This window comes from Glandiceps talaboti, chromosome 16 (genome assembly GCF_964340395.1).
Source record: "Glandiceps talaboti chromosome 16, keGlaTala1.1, whole genome shotgun sequence".
NCBI lineage: Eukaryota > Metazoa > Hemichordata > Enteropneusta > Spengelidae > Glandiceps > Glandiceps talaboti.
The window spans coordinates 4,246,088-4,261,195 of NC_135564.1; the positions used below are offsets into that span (position 1 = coordinate 4,246,088).

Here is a 15,108-nt window from a genome sequence, read left to right on the forward strand (position 1 = left end):
CAATAGAGGGGGTCTATGTATTGAACAACATAGGGGGCCTATGTATTGATCAACAGAGGGGGTCCATATATTGATCATTGGACAATAGAGGGGTGGTGTATAATGATCAATCGAAATAGAGAGATTTATTGGACTGCAGACATGTCTTGACTTTTGTAATAATATATCTTGGAATGCGAATACTATTTTTAGTTGATAAAATAGAAGTAAACATATTAAGTTTTCCAAACTATGTGCCCGAGTTGAACTCACTTGAAATAGTGAAGTCAAGGTTTTATCTGTTGAGCAATCTGCAAGATGGGTATGGCGCCCTCAACGATGTATTGTGTAAAGAATTCATTTAGCCTTAATGTGTTTGTTATATTGCATTCAGATTTACTGTAATATTATAGTGGTATATTTGTACACAATATGTAATGAAGAAAATTGAAACAGAGAAGCAGTTTTAAGAAATGTGAAAAAAATTACAGACTAGGGGTCTATGTGTTGATGATATCTGACAGTACCAAGCTAGATTCGTAGAATCTCACTCACAGCTGACACAATTTCTGAGAATTACATATAAGATTTCTGAATGTACAAGAGAAACAGTAACTGATTTTCATTTTGACTGAGAGCAGTGAATGCCTAGAAATTATGAAATAGTTCAATATAGTATGTGATTGTCCAATTTATATTTATGCTTTCAGACCCTCCCATGTGAGCTAAAAATGACGATGATAGATTTTTATTGCAGTTGGGAATCTGATAACAAATGTATATAAAGTACACCCATCATGCTGTCTAAATGCATATAGGAACTAATTTAGTGTTAGGTCAGTCCTTGAAAATCAAGTTATTACAAATGTTTCAAGTAGTCTAAAGCTACACTTGTCTCATCGTCAATGTAAGGCATATTTCAATTAGTGGAACCAAACATCCAAAGTTAGATGATGTAGAAATGATGTACATCTTTTCACGTTTATTGTGATTATGAACATTCATATTGGACACTAGATTTATTACCATCTTGTTTTGGCTACAATAAAGATATTAAAAATATATTCTATACCAATTTGAAGGTAGTTTGTTATTTGTCAAAAACCGTGGTGCTACATCCATAGCTTCAATACTCTACTCTACTCTACTCTATATATACTCTACTCTACTCTATATATACTCTACTCTACTCTACTCTACTCTATATATATTCTATACCAATTTGAAGGTAGTTTGTTATTTGTCAAAAACCGTGGTGCTACATCCATAGCTTCAATACTCTACTCTACTCTATATATACTCTACTCTACTCTACTCTATATATACTCTACTCTACTCTACTCTACTGATGGGATGGGATGTGTTTGCCTTGCCTGGGAATTGAACCTTAAGCTAAGCTTGGGGTTTGAAGGAGCGTACATTATCAACTTCGCCACAAAGAACTTGCAGTTACATACGGATATATTTTCCATTTTGTACTTTTGTTTCTTAGAATTGTTGATTGGATATTAGGGAGTTCTCGTACATTTTTCGATATGTATCATAAAATACAGTTACCCGACTCAGTGACTGCACGTCCTTTTTCACTGCTTTCTTTTTACATATCCGAGAAGAAACAATAAAATCTAGTGTGGCTGTGTGTACATCTGATCGGAACAATTTGGCCATTTAAAAAACAGAAAATATAACTACGTGAACTAGACACTCACATACAAAAAAAAATATATGTAACAAAATCATATAAAAAATCTACCTACCCCGCCTGTTCTAAAATTGACCTTAATCGGAACCACACAAATTTTTTAGCAGGTCAAATAAGTACCATGTTTATTTCAGTCAAATGCATAAAAGATGGCTTTTTGTAATTAGGCTATAAATATAATTGGGTACATGTATTAACCATAATAAAGCGCTTATGTCGTTCATAGTTTGTTGATTTAGCTTTAATACAGTGTTAATGAATACTTTGCATAACTAATGATTTGCAGTAATCAGGCTACATCTTAAGAATGCACGCTTCAAAATTCATATAATTTCGTGCATATGTCAACCATACCAATGCACATATATTCTATTCAGCCTGTTGGCATAGTTTTTAGATTGAATGAGTAATTTGTATAATTAATTATTTTCGGTAATTAAGCCATGATTACAAGCTTAAAATTTCCGATAATTCGGTACATATATCAACAATAACAATGCGCACGTCATATGAAGTTTGTCGACATAGCTTGTACTTTTAATGAGTAATTTGCTTGGTTTTGAATCTGTCACCATGTTAAACTGCATTTGTTGTAAGTGTTATATATAAACACCAATCTGATTAAAATCCGATGTAGATTAAAATAGCAATGAACGATTATCCGATATCTACATCGGATTTTAATCAGATTGATATAAACACTTACCTTCCAAGACGTAGTAACGGCCTTCCGTCATGCGTTTACGTGTTAACTCTGGTATCAATATCAAGTGAAATGCAGATAAAACACGAACTTTATCACACAGCCAAAGTAAAATTAAATCTTTTTTATTTTTTAACTTACATTTCGACATAATTTACATACTTTACGAAGGGTTATAAGTAGAGATGGTGTATAGAATAGCAATAAAAATAACCATCAAGGAAATGTTAATGTACAGACCTGCATTGTTTTACATCTACTTTGTTAATACAAGATTAATCAGAATTCTTGATTATATGACAGAACCCCATGACACACGACTGCAAGTGTGGCGTACTTAGGCTAGAGGTCGGGTTTTTATGCTGGTTGGCCATGATACATGTGGGTAAACGTGTGTGCAGCTGTACAAACAGTACAGTACAATAAATGCAATCAAATTGATCTTCGGTCCACACCTTAAAATAAAACCAACGACCTAAATTGATCGCACTTTCGACCTGTTACTGTACTTCTTATGGATAAAATCGACCACTAATTAACATGTATAATGTCCTCACACATTGGCTAACTCTTCTCAGGATTTGGGAGGAGCGGGTGAGGGCAGAGCAAGGCGACATATCTTACTGTACACATTTGTTTGGACCTGCACTAGTTGTAACTGGAGTCCTATATTATTTCAATTAGACAACCAACAAAATATTACCTGAAAAAGTTGTTAAAATACCAATAATTAGACATCGAATATGTGAATTAGTGATTGATTTTATCCGTAAGTAGTACAGCAACAGGTTAAACTTGTGACCGATTTAGGCTGCTGGTTTTAAGGTGACTGGACTCAAATCGATTTGACTGCATTTTATAAAGTGTACTATACTATGTGTACTGCTACATACATATGTTTACCCACAGGTGATTCAGTACTTTCAGGGTGTACAATATTAGCAGGAAGTTGTTATATAATTACAAGAATAATAAAGAAGATTTTTAGAGTGCCTAATCTCTGCAAGCAGAGCTCAAATAAATGGAACGAAAATTACTGTATGGTAGGGGAAAAACGTGAGAAAAGCAGAAGGATGTACGAGACTTGGGGTGGAGGAGACCAAAAGAAAGATTGTTCCATGATGAAGGGCCAATGTCAGAGAAAGATCTCTCGCCAAAAGTCTTTGTAGATACCCTTGGAATACGACGAAGATGAGAATCACAGGAGGAGCTGAGTTGTTTGTGGGGTATATCAGTGAACAATATCTAACAACAGATTTTCAAAAATCATTCAAAGGTACGATTTCATTAGAATCTACCAACAATATATATTTGCCCATGTATGAACGTTAACACATTAATGAGAAATGAGGCAGATCAAATACTTAGTTTACATATATATGCACTATATGAAAAATATGTTATGTATACACACACACACACATCACATCACAACATCTTATGGAAGTATCATCACCTTGTTACGTGTACTTAAAAATGAGTAGAATTTATGGTGGAGGGGAGGGGGGGGGGGGTAGGGGCTGATAAAATGGAAGGGGAGCCTTCCGAATTCTGATAGGTCTAATGAGGATAGGTGCCTTGAAATGTTTTGATTTGTGGCTATCTGCAGAACCAAATCAATGGAGGCAGATAACTGTAAAGTTATGCATCAAAATCAATGTGTACGTGTGGCATTGACGGGGTGGGGATGGGGGTGGGGGATATGCAAATTCTAGAGTGGAGTTCATTTCGGTGACTTCGAGATTTTTTAGAGCACTTTTAAAACAAAAACATTTTCTCCTCGTCTCCCCCCCCCCCATAAATTCTGCTCTTGTCACTAAGTTCACCAGATAATTGAACACTTGCCAATACAGAACCGAACCATACACATTCCCATACACAAATAATAAATGGCTGAATTTTCAGATGTCATTCTTACAGTGGGGGTTAATACACATTTGCAAGAACAACTTTTGGTTCATGATTTCTCATTCAGATAGACAGAGTGAAGAAAGTTCTTAAGATTCGAATCCATGGATAACATCTAAACTAACGTAGCGTACCATGATACTATGAATATCAACAGGTCACAAGGTCATGGCTGTGTGTGTAAAAGTAGGAGAAAGTTTTCATTTTATATATTTCTCCATAATTGCACATGACATGAGTGAACTACAATCACAAAGCCACAATAAACAAAACAAAGATGTATTCTTTTCCTACACTGTTATCACAGCACCTTATAGACCAAACGACTTTCGCATTCAAATTAAGCCTAAAAAAAAAATTGTGTGGTTCCGGTTACCCAACCCAACCTAGTTTTTCACTGCCAACCCAAAACTTTTTTTTACATGTTTGAGAAAAAAATAATAAAACTGCAGAAATGGTGTGAAGTCTTGCGAGAAATAGTGGATCCGGAGACTGACATAAACTTAAAAAGACAATATAAAACTGTTCTTCCAATCTGTAATGGCTGTATATCTGATGAGCAGAAACCAATAACACTGAGGCCATATGGAAAACAACGGAAAACATAACTACCTGATCTACCTGAACTAGACTCCCACATGTAAAAAAAAAATCTACCTACCCCACCCCATTCTAAAATTGAGCGTAATCAGAACCACACAATTTGTTTTTTGAGGCCTTAATATTAATAATAATTTAGGAGATTTGTAAGGCGCTCAGTCTCTGCACAGTTCACAGTGCTTTAGTGGATAAATGTACAGTATGGTAAAGGAAACAAGTGGATTCACAGATACTGGATAGTAAACAATTGGAGAAGACTGAGACTATTGTTCACAGAGATAATAGGTCTTCCAGAGAGTGACGGAAGGATGTTAGAGATACTTGGAGTGGCGGATATCGAAAGAAATATTCCACGACCTTGATGATCAAAACCTTTAATTCAATGTTAGATGCAGTGTGTAAAGTTGGTATTCAGTTTCTTCCACCACCAAACAATGCCAGGATGTAGAGGAATATGTATACGATATCAACATACAGGTTAAGAGCTGCAAAGATGTATTCTTCTGGTGTGATCTGATAACGTTTTCCACCCATGACAAGTTGGGTATCCACTGCAAGAATCTTCACAGATAACAAAACAGAAATTATGCAAAATATGTAGACATGTGATTGTAATATGACAAAACCTTATTCCATGTGAGTGCAAGTGTGGTGTACGTATTCGGGGGTGTTTGCACAATTGATGGTAGTTTCGCTGTGGTTGTATTTTTATGAGTTTAGCAAATGAAAGTGCAGCAGAAAACACAGCAAGCACAAAATGTAAATACTCTGTCTGAGTACCCACACTGGAACTCACATGGAACGTGGTTCTGTTAGGCCAAAAAAAAGAGAATTGTTACTGGTCAGCTTGTGCATCACTTACATATCCCTGCGCCAGTCTTTTTTTTGTGTTTGTCCAGCCCATGCAGTCTGCAGATCCGTGGGGAAACACAAAAATAACCTTCCCTACTTCAGTGACACAACAACTGCAGAGCCAATTATGAACAAGCAAATGATATCTGCCCCACATACACACTTGCTCTAAAGTACTAAATAACAAGTCACTGAGAATGACATAGTTCCCGCTATGATTGGGTTTTAAGGAATTATCACTACTCTGATCACGCAACAACACTTGTGAACCTAAATCAGACTTAGATATGTTGTGTCTGTTTGTTGGACATGGAACATGCCTACAACAATAAAGGATGGGTCAGGTATGGGGGATCGTATCACGACGAAAATGGATATGCACATGTATGTCATAGAACACTGTCCTAATACCAACTTTGAATGAGATCTGTTCAAGCATGTCTGAGTTATGGCTTTGGACATGGCAAATTCACAACAAAATGGCTGCTAGGCGGCCATATTGGATCGTTTCATGACAACAAATGGATATGCACATGTATGTCATAAAACACTGTCCTAATACCAACTTTGAATGAGATCTGTTCAAGCATGTCTGAGTTATGGCTTTGGACATGGCAAATTCACAACAAAATGGCTGCTAGGCGGCCATATTGGATCGTTTCATGACAACAAATGGATATGCACATGTATGTCATAAAACACTGTCCTCATACCAACTTTGAATGTGATCTGTTCAAGCATGTCTAAGTTATGGCTTTGGACATAGAAAAATCGCAAACAAAATGGCTGCCAGGTGGCCATATTGGATCATATCACAACAACAATGAATATGCACATGTATGTCATAGAACACTGTCCTCATACCAACTTTGAATGAGATCTGTTCAAGCATGTCTGAGTTATGGCTTTGGACATGGAAAATTCGCAAACAAAATGGCTGCCAGGCAGCCATATTGGATCGTATCACAATGAAAATGGATATGCACATGTATGTCATAGAACATTGTCCTAATACCAACTTTGAATGAAATCTGTTCAAACATGTCTGAGTTATGGCTTTAGACAGGGAAAATTTGCAAACAAAATGGCTGCTAGGCAGCCATATTGGATCGTATCATGAAACAAATTGACGTGCATATGTATGCCATTGTATGTTGCCCCTGTACCAAGTTTGAAAAAAATCGGTCCAGGCATCTCCAAGAAACGGCTGCGGACGGACGGATGGACGGACGGACGGACGGACGCACGCACGCACGGACAGACGGAACCCAATCCATAAGTCCCTGTCTAAAAAGAACAGTAACTGCCATAAATAGTAGACTGAGTGACAGGTTTGTTGAGAATTTAAGAAATAAAATTGTGTTGTCACCCATTTTAGACAGACTGTACTGACCAGAAATAATACTCTCTTTTTTTGGCCTTATCATAACATATGTTTATCTGAATCAGCAAATTTCCATAAAAATGATATTGTGACTGGTCAAATCTTGTTACCAGATTGAGGATTATTAGTTGTCAGCAAGTATAATGGTAAAAATGTATCAAAGAAGCATTGAAGCATTGATTGTTTCAAAACAAAACTGAAGACTTATTTGTTCACCAAAGCATATGATGTGCTTTAGCCATTCAGTGCTACTGAACAGAACATTGCTCTGGAATTCAGCACTATAGAAATTTGATTGATTGATAATCCTCCTCACTACTATATATACACCCATGGTATGTGAAAGATGAACAAATAAAAATGTCCCCTTTACACTTACTGTGAGGTAACATATTATGGGATATATTAAAGTGGCCATATGGATGAGAATTTAGTATTTATTTTGGAATTTTAGTTGATAAAATAACTTTACTATCATGGTTTTCTACTTGAAAAAAAGGGTGAAATAACTGTGTGTAACTTGCAAAGCAACAAAAAAATGTGTAAAATGTTTGTACCCCAGTAATTGCAATTGTACATGTATGTACAATAACAAATTCTTCTTTTGCAATTCCTTGAGTTACAAACACACACTTGGTACATGTATATGTTATTGCACATTAATTTTTAAAGTTGAAATACATAGTAAAGTTGTTTTTATAAATTAAAAATCCAAAAAAAATACCAAAATTCTCATCCATATGGCCACTTAACACTAAAGTCTCACCACAGTGAATATGACCGCTCCAATGCCAGCATACACTACTTGTAGGATCTCAGAGTAGAAAAAAATACAGAAAAATCCAAACCAGAAGAAAGCCATCAAAACTGCAAACAGTATTCCAACACATGATGTGAAGTCATATTTGGTCTGGATAGAGAAAACTGTCACACTCAAGCAGACACCCTGAAATATTAATAAAGAAATAACAAAGGGGAATACTGGTATATGAAATAATTACTACACAGAAATATGATAATAAATTCAGCAAACCACCATATCAGGTACAGGAAAATGTTTGATTAGATACTAGTAAGATTTATTTACATTTTTTTTTTTTTTTTTTTTTTTTTTTTTTTTTTGGGGGGGGGGGGGTTGCATGGCTGATGTGACTATGTCTAGACATATTTTACTTTTAATATACTATAACTGATTTCACTCTACATTTATGTATATTGATATACTATATTATTGGTACATTCATTCTGTCTGTGTATGATTCCTTCAGGGCCCACTAGAGATTCCAATCTATGTGTGAAAACAGTTGTCTGGCAGAACTTTAGAAAAAGTTGGTCCAGAACAAAAGAATAATCCTATGTTATCTTTATGACTACTGATAAAATAACACTAATGCGAGTACCTGGGATTGAATCACTGGCCTTTATCATGACACACCAAGTACAAGTACAAATTTAATATTCCAGTACTACTTATTGGGGCAGTTATATAATGTCCAAATAAATGTAGGGCAGTTCAGGACACTACTTATATTTTGTGTACGTCAGTCTACTAATTGTTGGAAGTTTACTCATTTGCAAGAAAAACGTTTGGTTCATGATTTCTCATTGAGCTAGATGGGGTGAAGAGATCTTGAGATTTGAAGTCACAGATAGCATCGTGACTAGATTAAGTTTTGTTATGACAGACCAAACGCAAATGTAATACTTACAGCACAAATGCCTAATGCCAGCAGTACAGATTTGGTTGTGTAAAAACTGAAATAAAAATGGTGAAGTGTAGATGATAATTAGTGTATGTACACCTATGAAAAGCTTAGGTTGAAGAAGATGAATTTTTAGACCATATAAAATGGAAATAAACGAACATATTGATAACCAGCCTTCTTCACCTGTTATTGTGTAAGGTTCAATAATGTAGACTTGTTATACGACCACAGGAGTATACTTAGATTTTATTCCCCAAGATTTGTTTGTTCAGCCTGGGAAAATATGAGTGACCTAAGGGGTCTTGTCACTACAAGTCGCTTCATGAGTAGTGACAAACCCTGAGGTCATGAGTATTTTCTGGCTGAAGGAAGTAAAATATTGGGGAATAATAATTTATAATTATACCTCTTCAAGCATATTTAAGGAAAAATGGGGAAAAATAATTTCGATTGGGAATGTTTAGATTCATATTTGGAGCACCATAAAACCAGTGACATAGACATGGGTTTTCATAAAGTAGAACAACCAGGGTATATAAACCATATTTTCTGTTCAAAGACGATAACTTTGCTTGTGCATGACATAATATATACTACCGGTATTTCTATTCCCTTGTACTTGTTAATTGCCAGCATTGCTGCTAAATCTTGACAGCTTCTTCCACTCAACATTTGATGCAGTGATTCTTACATGTGATCACCTTGGTGATGTACTAGGTAGATAAATTGCACGACTAAAAAATTAGTTTTGTCAATAACAGTTCACCAACAGTCTCATTATACCATTGCTGTCAATTACGAATCATAACATACAACCAGTGACAGACAAGCAGAAACAAACAGGGAAAGTAAACAACGATAACAACACTTGACACAGCACGTTGGAAGTACAGAGACAAGTTATTACATCCCATCGTTTGATAAGAACAGTTTTATGTGCACATGAAGTGGTCATTAATCTATTCTTATCACAGGATGAAATACAATACATGTCTCCTTATTTCCCAACATGCTGTGCCCAGTGTTATTAACCTCAGACATTTCCTGTTTGCAACAAGTTCTCTTTGTTAATGCTCATCTGTCGCTGGTTGTAAAAGTGGCCAATACTCACCATGATATTGTTCCAACCATATATGATAAAGCCAATGTCTGAAATTACATTGAGAAATGGATTAGTGTTTATCATGACAGATTTTACCTACATAGAAAAATGCAGTTTTTAATTAGAAATCACTGTAATTCATTTTACCTGGTTGGTTTTTACACTTGCACTGTGCTGTTCTGATATGTTCTTACATGCAATACTTACAACCCATACACATATACATGTAACACATAACAACTATGTTCTTACACGCAATACTTACAAATACGCCAAGCATGATGAGGTTGAGTGGGAACTTCCGTCGCATCTCATTGCAACAAGCCAAGGAAAACATACACACAATAAAAACACCACTGGAAGTAAAAAAAAAAATATTTTGAATTACTGCAGGTACCATTACAAAGCTATTGACATATTCAAAACATCTGCAATTACAACAGTCATGATTTTGTCATCTGCCTCTGAAACAGTGTCGCCAAAATGGATAACATTTTAACCAAAAACCTGGTCCATTTTCTGTCTTAGATTTGCCTAAACATAGAGATAATAAAGACGTATGTCTATTGTGTGCTTAAAAACAGTCTCAAATCCTCATATAAAAGAATAATTTGCCTTCAAAAAAAAAGTAATAGAAATTGACTGACTGACTGATTGACTGACTGATTGACTGACTGATTGACTGACTGACTGACTGACTGACTGACTGACTGACTGACTGATTGACTGACTGATTGACTGACTGATTGACTGACTGATTGACTGACTGACTGACTGACTGACTGACTGATTGACTGACTGATTGACTGACTGATTGACTGACTGACTGACTGACTGATTGACTGATTGACTGACTGATTGACTGACTGACTGACTGACTGATTGACTGATTGACTGACTGATTGACTGACTGACTGACTGACTGACTGACTGACTGATTGATTGACTGATTGACTGATTGACTGATTGACTGACTGACTGACTGACTGACTGACTGACTGACTGATTGATTGACTGATTGATTGACTGATTGATTGATTGACTGACTGATTGATTGACTGACTGACTGACTGACTGACTGACTGACTGACTGACTGACTGACTGACTGATTATCTGATTGACTGACTGACTGACTGACTGACTGACTGACTGACTGACTGACTGATTGATTCCAATATGCTTAGTATTATTACATACTTACTATGATGCATATACCAAAGATGGGTTTCCAGTGACAAAGTCATTCACAGGTTTGCTGGAAAATATAAACACAATGTATACAATATATATAATATATTTTCTGTCAAAAGACACTTCACATATATCAGATCTCTTTGGCCAAAAATGACTGTCTACAAGAAAATCCAAAATATTAATTGTCTTGGAAGTACACAACTTTAAAATTGAAGTAAAATATGATACATTTTCAACTGATGGTTTTAACTTCGAGCTTGATCAATAAAAGAAATAGTGGTCTATTATACACTTATTGCCTAGCTATGAGGGTAATAGTAGATAATTATTACCCTGAGGGTTGTTATGTAGCAACTATTTCCCTCAGCCAAGAGAAAAAGTTGCTACATAACAGCACAGGGGGTAACATGATGTCTACTAGTGCCAAAATAAAATCACATTCTCAGGCACATTCTTTCTATATTCAAAGCAAAGCCTTCTGTAGGTGAATATTGCCCTAGGAAACTTAGAACATAAATAGTGCTGCTATATGCAAATTGTGGTCACTACAGGTCAAATAATCCATAACACATTGTACGATCTAAGCCAATCACTGAAGGCTATATGACCATGATGTGTTATAATAGCCACATATTGCCTGACTATGAGGGCACTTGTAGACATCTATTACCAAAAGGGTTGTTATATGCCAACTATTTCCAAGAAAGCCGAGGAAAATAGTTGGTACATAACAGCAGATGAATTACAAGATTAATTTTTCTTACCAGAAGATGAAGAGACACACAATGCCAAATGTAACCAATAATTGCACCATTAGTATTAGATACACCTGCAACGAATATTAAAGCACCAATTGTTTTACAGGAATCACTGATACATCTCTCCCTGGATAAAGATAAACCTTTCTGTAGAGCTAATTAACTGAGTTGGGATAACTATGCAAATGGAAATATATACATAAGGCCAAGAAAAAAAATTGTTTCTGGTCAGGACGGTTTGTCTAAATATAATTCCCAACAAACCTGTCACTCAATCTACTATTTATGGCAGTTTACTGTTCGTTTTATTTAGTACTTTAGAGCAAGTGTGTATGTGGGGCAAATGTCATTTGCTTCTTCATGATTGGCTCTGCAGCTGTCTTCACTGAAGTAGGGAGGGTTATTTTTGTGTTTCGCCAAGCATCTGCAGACTGCATGGGCTGGACAAACATGAAAAAAAAGACTGATGCAGGGGTATTTAAGTGATGCATGCGTTGACAGAAACAGTTGGGGTTTTTTTTTGGCCTAATGGTGAATTTTTCTTCATACATATACTCTCACTGTCAATGATAAAGTACGCAAAACATTGTAACGAAGGGAAATTCTCACCTTTCTAATAAAAGCTTGTCTAACTTTCCTGTCTGAAAATGATGAGGCTGCAGAGAAGCCACCTTCTTCTACAGAGTCAACTGTTGCATCTTCTACAGGTTGTGTTGTGTATGTACTCGTTTCTGGTGGTATATACACTTGTGTATACCCTGGACTCCCTTCAATAATATAAATATCAACATTTCACATTATACATATGAATCTATGTTTTCATACTTTTTTCACTACATATAGCATGAATTGTTTCCATGACAACTGATCCAATATACATGTACCTGTAATAGGATTCACATACACCTTATTAAAGCAGAATTGGATCTTTGGTACCAATTTCTTTGAAAAATCACACTCCTTCAAACCTCTCCAAACTTGCCACATGAATTAATGCTTGCTGTTGGTCCTTTTCAAATCATACAAGAAATTTGGGAAGTCGTTGTCTTATTTTAAAGAATATCAGCATTCTTTTATCCATATTTGATTCTAAAATGGCCTAATTTTGATATCACTGGATTGTGGTTCCTAGTAGCATTGATAGTGGTAATTGGTAATGGATCCGAGTACAGTGGTACTGGTACATTGGGACTGGTATAGAGTAAATTTGTATTAGCTATACAGTATAGTAATCACAGTTACCCAGACTCTCACCGGTGGGGGCTCTACTACAAGATCACCTAGACAAGAGTCTGGAGAAATGTAATCACAATTGCCCACACTGGATCTCTTTCCCAGAGCAGTGCATGCTGGGGAATACTTCATGTTCAACATTGCAGGCTGAATGATCCAGGTACCTCTGCAATGAGTTACCATGTTGCAAGCAACTGATACATCTTAATTACATTGGACATTTTATCTGGGGACAAAGCCCATTTTTCATGACTTGAAAGAAATGCACTGTGTGACTTCCAATGTGGGTGACTTTAGATTATGTTTCCCTAGTCTCATCTGGGTGGTCCTGTAGTAAAGCCCCCAGTGGTGAGAGTCTGGGTAACCGAGGCTAGCCGTACAACAAACTGCAAACTTGGCGATAAGGTTCAAGTGGGTTATCTGTATGGTAACTGTTGCAAATAGATCTAAACTTGGTTAACTTATAATTTAGGATGTTCTAATCCTCTAACTCTAACCATTGCAGTAAGACAAATAGCCAAGACTCTAGACAAAAGGACATGGATTTGGAGCTATAATCATGTGCTGTATTTCACGTTACCTGTAAATCCAGGGTATGGTGGCGGTGGATCATCGGTTACATCCTGGTCCTCTTTGCCTTCGTTGCCTAGCAATGGCGGAGTTTCGTCTGGCTCAGTGTATGCTGGGGGGTCTGTGTCATGCTCAGGTTCATTGGTAAGGGGTGTGTACCCTCGTGATGTCACTTGAATACTTGCCATGGTGAAATGTCTGTCACACTTCAACTGTATTAAATCAAATAAAAATAAACACTAGCTAGATTTCCACTAATCAGGTATTCATTTTAATTAAAGGGAGTGAAGTAGACTGAACGAGTTCTTTGAAAGGTAATGGTGTGTACACATATATCGGTGATAAAGTCTAGAGGCTATATGTGGCTTCGAATCTCTTCTCACTAGCTAGTCTGGAAACTATCCAAAGCTATGCATCTCTTCTCACGTCTAACTCAGTGAGGAGCTCAGATGAAAATTCACATTGAAATGAAGCTACCCACACACTGTGAAAGAATTCTGCCCAATAAATTTATTAAGGAAGAGAGTTCTTGAGATTCGAACAATTACATCAGTACTAGTCCTGCTTGCAGACGGTGCACAGGTCTATATTACTGGCATGAAGGCTATATTGTATGTGCTGCCTGAGTACATTACTATAATAGTACACGACTACACTGTACCTGTAAAAGAGGTGGTCTGTGGAAGGTACATGTATATTTGGCAAGGCAAGAACATCACTAGCTCAGGCTTAGTCTGTTGTTAAAACATGTCCACCGTCTTTATCTGACAATATCATAGACATAGTCATTATCACTGCACAGCTGATGTGTTGAGCTGATATGAATATATGATGTGATATGATACATTAGAATAGATAGACGTCATTCACGTACAAAAGAGTCTCGTCTCTACGTTTTGTTACCGGCACATAATGTAAAGACGATTGAATGCCTTTCTCAACTTTAATACACACTGCAGTAATCGTACCAAGGACTACAATATATTGTTGATTTGATGTATTGTACTTACCAAATGACCAGCGATGGTGGGCTGCGGGAGCAGTCAGTGTTGATGTACGAGATTGCTTAGACGGAAGTGACGTCAGGAAAAAAAATACAAATATATGATTTAAAGTGTTTTGAGGGTTCTCAAGATATATGCAAATGAATAGCAAACACGACTGTAGATATTTTGCTTTTTTATACAAATACTGTCCTTCAGGGTTTTTTTCAAAGAAGGCTCGGCTGAGGGTGTACTCAACAAACGTGACCTACTTCTGAACAGCACTCCAAGTGGCCAAACTATATAATCTTTTGTCTTTTTGATGTGGCTTTGCTATTAGTGCTTTGGGGTTCTACTTCCATGTTTGAAGTAAGCCATAACAGTAATCAAGACTGCAACATTTTGCTTAGAAAAATGAATGAACTTTTGATTT

General features: G+C 36.3%; 1 protein-coding gene across 1 annotated transcript; it reads right to left on the bottom strand.

The window, feature by feature from the left end:
- Positions 1 to 2,499: 2,499 nt before the first annotated feature.
- On the bottom strand, positions 2,500 to 14,761 carry LOC144447236 (protein lifeguard 2-like). Its single transcript, XM_078137138.1, has 10 exons — positions 14,703 to 14,761; positions 13,703 to 13,904; positions 12,499 to 12,656; positions 11,896 to 11,960; positions 11,139 to 11,192; positions 10,202 to 10,292; positions 9,946 to 9,983; positions 8,838 to 8,883; positions 7,895 to 8,074; positions 2,500 to 5,453 (listed from the first exon to the last, which is right to left on the bottom strand). Exons 2-10 carry the CDS (start codon positions 13,878 to 13,880, stop codon positions 5,304 to 5,306), a joined length of 960 nt encoding a protein of 319 aa, XP_077993264.1. The 5' UTR covers positions 13,881 to 13,904; positions 14,703 to 14,761; the 3' UTR covers positions 2,500 to 5,303.
- Positions 14,762 to 15,108: the final 347 nt, after the last annotated feature.

Excerpts from the sequence above, each read along its gene's own strand:
- LOC144447236 (XM_078137138.1), bottom strand. The coding sequence starts at position 13,880 with ATGGCAAGTATTCAAGTGACATCACGAGGGTACACACCCCTTACCAAT. Across the intron at positions 11,961-12,498 it reads GACAAGCTTTTATTAGAAAG|GTGTATCTAATACTAATGGT; the intron begins GTGAGAATTTCC and ends TATTCGTTGCAG. Across the intron at positions 8,884-9,945 it reads ATGGTTGGAACAATATCATG|TTTTTACACAACCAAATCTG; the intron begins GTGAGTATTGGC and ends TTTTTATTTCAG.